The sequence below is a fragment of the Montipora foliosa genome, chromosome 6 (genome assembly GCF_036669935.1).
Source record: "Montipora foliosa isolate CH-2021 chromosome 6, ASM3666993v2, whole genome shotgun sequence".
In the NCBI taxonomy this organism is placed as follows: domain Eukaryota; kingdom Metazoa; phylum Cnidaria; class Anthozoa; order Scleractinia; family Acroporidae; genus Montipora; species Montipora foliosa.
The window spans coordinates 59,518,209-59,523,859 of record NC_090874.1 but is presented as its reverse complement, the minus strand read 5'-3'; the positions used below and the strand labels follow the sequence as shown (position 1 = coordinate 59,523,859).

At 42.8% G+C, this 5,651-nt stretch overlaps 1 protein-coding gene across 2 annotated transcripts in view; it reads right to left on the bottom strand.

Moving 5' to 3' along the window:
- The window catches only part of LOC138007972 (claspin-like), an 8,239-nt gene extending 2,893 nt beyond the window's left edge, over nt 1–5,346 (bottom strand). For both annotated transcript variants that reach the window (XR_011124149.1, XM_068855120.1), the window contains exons 1-2: nt 4,919–5,346; nt 1–3,476 (exon numbers count right to left, since the gene is read on the bottom strand). The exon at nt 1–3,476 is cut by the window's left edge. Coding sequence is in view for 1 of the 2 variants with exons in the window: in XM_068855120.1 (XP_068711221.1) it covers nt 256–3,429 (3,174 nt within the window). In the remaining variant the exon portion in view is untranslated. The remainder of the gene's footprint in view (nt 3,477–4,918) is intronic.
- Between the last annotated feature and the right edge of the window lie 305 nt (nt 5,347–5,651).

The window sequence follows — 5,651 nt, the reverse complement described above, 5'->3', positions numbered from 1 at the left end:
TCACCGTCATTACAACAAAAGTTTTTAACAAAAAGCGAAATTATATTTGAGCATATCTCGACAGCGAAACATTTGTTCCACGCAAGTTACCGTAAATGTTTGAAGGTTCAAAGCCTTTTTAACAAATACAGTTTTCTGGATTGGCCAACCAGAACTAAGACAGCGTTACTGGATGCTCTCCACTGATAGCGTGGCATTTCCGGCAATTCAAAGTCAGTAGACTTACATACAATGTAGAGTTCTTCACTTTGATCTCTACATCAACAAGCAGCACTTACACTGAGGAGAAGTGGGTCCTTTGGCTCCTTTCTTTGGCATTTTTTGGTTACTGACGTTGTCTTCGTTTACGTCATCCAATAATTCTTGTTCGTCCTCTGCAATGGGTGCGGGTTGAGCGGCGCCTTTGTTTTGACTTGTGCCTTCTACATCCGTCGATGTGTCAGTAATGAGCCTTACCCTCTCGGAGACATTGCTGCAAGGGTGTGGCTCTGAGAAGACACTTTCACCCTCTGTATCAGTCTTCTTGTCCCATCGGTCCGTCATTCGTGGCGACGACTCAACCATGGGGTCCAGGAGTCCACTCTCTGAAGTTGCCAATGGGGCCGAACCGTCGTTCTCCTTTTCGGGGAGCACCTCTGGAGCAGAGAGCCTCCTTTTAGGAACTTGAAGCAAAAGCTCACTTCCTTCCCCCTCGTCGCCTCCGGGAAGTAAGTTGGTGTACGAAGTTGATTTGAATGACTCATCTGTGGTTGTCACAGTAACAACACTCGTTGGATTAGCGCTTGCACCTTCAGTCCTGTTTTCAATAGTCTGCGTTACCTCTGTGCGGGTAGTGATAGTGACTGTAGAAAATTCTTTATCTCCTGTCAAAACATCAGTGTGTTTGAATCCTTCTTCTTTTAAAGCTCCTGGCTTAAGCTCACTTTTCTCTTCTGGATATACATGAAGTAGCTGAAGATGAGTTTCGCTCGGCTTCCTGTCCACTGCCAAGGGAACAGTTTCTTGCACGGTGTCGTCAATAACGCTTTGTTTCTTCTCCGCTTGGTCTGTTATTGTGGCATCTATGACAGATTCGATGTTGACTAGTAACGACTCCACCGTGGGGCTGTCGGGTTTAATTTCGTCTTGTTCAATTAACAACTCGCTTTCGATTGTAGCGGGTTTCTTCTCTATTATCACGAGCTCATCGTCGAAGATTGGTTCCTTCAAGTCAGTAGTTCGTTTGCCGTCAACAGGATTCTCCTGATTTTCGTCAGCATTCTTCAGGGCCACCTCATCGACTAGATCAGGCACCTGTTCTATTCGTAGTGATGTGGGCCTCCTTTCTAAGGCAACGGGTACTTCCTCCAGAATCTCGTCCTTAATTTCATGGGATGGTTCTGCAACTGACTCCGATGATGGGTGATCTAGACCAGACGCTACGTTTTCAAGCAAGGACTCCACTGTTACATCCTCATCATCTTTGAATTCCTCTTCACCATTTTTCACTTCAACTAAAATATCCGATTCAAATGCAGGTGTAGTCTTTTCTTCAAACACAACCTCGGACTCTGCGATTGGTTCCGCCGATTTAGCAACTTTCTTTGCAAGACCTTTATCTCGAACTTCATCAGAAATCTCCTCAGCAGTTATTTCTACTAATCGAAGGGACGCGGGTCTCTTTTCTATGATAATGATCTCATCTTCTTCGAGCACCTCAGGTTTGTTGTTGTTACCTGGTTCTACAGTTTGCACCGATGATGGATGATCGATTACGGATTCGATGTTCGCGAGCAATGCTTTAGCTGTTACATTCTCATATTCTATGGACTCTTCACTCTGTTCGATATCAACCAACATCTCCGATTCAAGTGCGACTGGTGTCTTTTTCACAACAATAATCTCCGTTTCAGGGACAGCTTCCTCTCCCTCGTAAATGTCACTTTTACGTTCGTCGATGTTATCTTGGTCAATTCCGAGTTCAACGTGGAGTGAAACGAGTCTCCTGTCTACTACTACAGGAGTATCTTCTTCAAGGGCATCCTCTTTGATCTGAAGCATTGTCTCCTCTGTGGGTTCTGGCGATGGGTGATCAATTACTGATTGAATGTTCACAAGCAGGGATTCTAACGAATTCTCTTCTTCAGTTTCGTCTTCAGGACCTTCCTTTTCAACTAGAAGCTCCGACTCAAGTGCGCATGGTTTCTTCTCCACTATGACAAACTCTTCTTCCAAGATCTGTTCAGTCCTTTCCTCAAATTTTTCATCGCCAACTCGTTTAAGATCGGCATCCTCATGATCTTCATCCTTATCCTGATTTTCTTCGCCTTGAAAAAACCTGTGCTCTGAATAAACCGGTGGAACAGGCCTTCGCTCTGTGATAATGGGTGCGTGGTCATCAATAGCAACGGCTCTAACTTTGCATTCTTCTTCTGCTTCCTGTGTGCAGTCGTCAAGATCTATTGCCGATTCAATTTTCTCGAGTAATGACTCGATCGTGGAATTATCATCTGCCTCAGGGCTATCTGCTTTGACTAATATTTCCGACTCAAAGGAAGTTGGTGTTTTCTCTACCATTTCAAGTTCGCTTTCCGAGATAGGCTGGCTCGTTTCTTCTCCCTGGTCATCGTCACATTGATCAACGTGAACCGAATCAGGCCTTTTTTCTACAACGACTTGTACATCTTCTTCGAAAGCTTCGGTTTTATCTTCATCTGCTAATTCCTTCCCCGCTGGTGAGTCACCAATTACACTTTCGGTTTTTAAAAGCTGTGTCTCCACCGTAGTACCACCATCCTCTTTGAGTTCGACGTAGACAATTTCCTTTGAAATTACCATATCCGAATCAGCTGCAACTGGGGTCCTCTCTACAATCAAAACCTCGCCTTCTGTGATTGGTCCCTCTGACTTGTCTACCTTTTTGCTGCTCACTACGTTTTCTTTGGCGTCGTATTTATCGATCTCTTCACTCTGTTTATCATCATCAACCGCATGCACCAGTTGAAATAACGCTGGTCTCCTCTCGACAACCATGGGCTCATCTTCTTCGACGACGTCATCTTTGTCAAGTACTAATTCGCCATTATGCTTTGACAGCATATCATCGATGACAGAATCAATTTTCATAAGCAAATCTTCAACGGAGGAATTCTGACCACCTTCTTGTAGTGCATTGTCGTTACTTCCGTGGTTTGCTGGCGTTTTAATAATTGCCACATGACTGGGTTCGGTGATCGGTTCCACCACATCATCCCCTGCAATACTGACATCGTTTCGACCAGCAGGATCGTCCATCTGCGCATGCCGTGTGCTGGGCCTTTTGTTAACGTAAAGAAATGACGTTTCATTCTTTGTGACCTTATGCCCAACGTTGAGAAAAACTTGAGCAGTGTCACGTTTTTCACCACTCACTTCGCCATCTTCTTTCACCGCCACAGGGATGCCTTCCATTGTTAAGTCCCTGCCTGCTTTCTCTCTTTTCGAACCGTTTGTCTGATCTGTTGGTACAGTACGGAAAACAGGTAATTAAGTACTGACTAAGTCAACGGTTTAATTTGTTCGGACCCGCGATAGTTTTTCAAAAGTGATGAACGAAGTCACTGTGTTTGAAGTGCTCCTTTCAGTACATATTTCTGTTACCCATACATGCCCCAATAAAGGACTTACTAGGGTCAATGCCACATTTGTCCCTACGCGTCTGCTCTAATTTTACGCGCGTGAGTGTCGTGACCTCCGCATGGTAACCCAGTACAAAACGAGATATAATGGTGATACGGTGCCTGTGCACGTGGGATTTCTCTTTGTTTTTCGTCCGACTTCGTTTTAGATTGCTTCGTTTGCTTTTGTTTGAGCACTCTAGCTGGAGTATTCCAGAAAGCAAAGGCTTTTAAACGGCATCGTAATGTGATGGACAGAAATGATCCAGCGAAAGCGAAGGTTATATGCTTCTGAGCAGGTGCCGTTTGTCCGGTTTGTGTTGAAAACGAGACAAATAACTCCGAATACTATAAAAGAGCTCTAAAAGCTTATCATAAAAAATTGTGTATTCACTGCAAGGTAATCAAACGAACGATATATCAACAGAAAACAAAGATCGGGTCAAGTGATTAATTCCAAGAGCCACAGAGCATCAAGCGATCGAAAAATATTTACTTACGGATTTTAAAAGGTCTGAATGATCTCGATCAATTAGGTAAGAATGCCTAGAAGCTAAAAAATTTGTCTGACTGATATCATCCATCCCGCAAAAAAATAATAATAAAAAAAAAAAACAGAAGGATTTTATAAAGAGGTCAATTTTAAGTTGTACGACTAAAGGTTAATACAGAATTTTTTTCAACACAAGAAAAATTCTTTGAAACTTGTCCTCAAAGCCTTTACATTAACCGAGTGAAGAACACGTATATTGACAGATCTCGCGCGTTCAAATTATCGGATTTTTTGGTCTGATATGGAAAACGCCGCGATGTCTCGGAAACCACAATTAACAAACTTGACATTATTCAGCATACTTGCAATAAAATAACTTGAAATTTCAGGTCATAGACAGAAATCAATTAGCCATGGTTAAAACATTTCAGTTCGAGAACTGAACATACGTACCAAACATCTAGTTCAATATCAAATGTAAACCTCTCGTGGTAACATTCACTCCAGTGAATTTAATAATCAAGCACATCTGTCTCTGTCAGTGGAACGACGGGTGAAAACACAGCCTTGTGCGTTCCAATCGCATTAAAAGAACAAAATTCATTAAGCTACAAAATTTGGCAACTCCACTACACACCAAAGACCATGAAAATGAAATACAGCTCGCCCGACAATTTTCTTGGCAATTAATGCCCGTCACGAAATAAGAAACATGTGCAAATTCGTGCTTGAATAACCCTTATCTCGGGGTTTTTTTTCTTGTCCTATCCAGCTAAATTTCACTACTCACCGTTATTTATCCTTTAGGGCCAGAGCCGTGAACCGCGGGAAATAAACAACACAGAAATGTCCGCTACGCTGAGGTCCCCTCTCGTCGAAAGTCAAAACTGAAATACGATGATGACGGGCAATGGTTGAAGAGAGATAATATTTGGCTGTACAAGATCAACGTCGGCAAGCTCAAAATTATCTCTTTTGACAAAGTCAATAAATTCGCGGTTTTGAATGGAAATGAATTTGTCCAGTTTCGTGTGTTCCCTCTTTTCTTTCAAATTTCACCCGAATATTCGGGAGGACCGCAAAGTATCGCATGCGCTTTTTTGTTCGCGATCTTGCGCTTGTCCTCGAAACACGACGCGCGTGTGACAGCTTGTCACTTATAGACAGCTGGAATTTGTCGAGACATGTTGACGACAAAAGATGAAACCCACGCTAAAATGGGCCAATTTTCTCCCTATCGGTGAATGCATGCTGGCGGTTTTAGGAGGGAAACTTCCAAACCTACAACAATTGAATTTTCGAATTGCACATTTCACGGATACCGACATTGATTGATTGGCTGAGAGCAGTGCAGTTTAAGTATAATACCAATGAAAATTACACATCAAAATTTTGGATTATGATTGGCTAATAAACCATAGGGTTTGGTCAGAACCAGTCAAATCTTTTGTTTTCAAATCTAGCGCGGGCCCTGAATGGCGCAATTTTTCCTTGATTGCGTGACACGAGTTCGTTTTTCATGT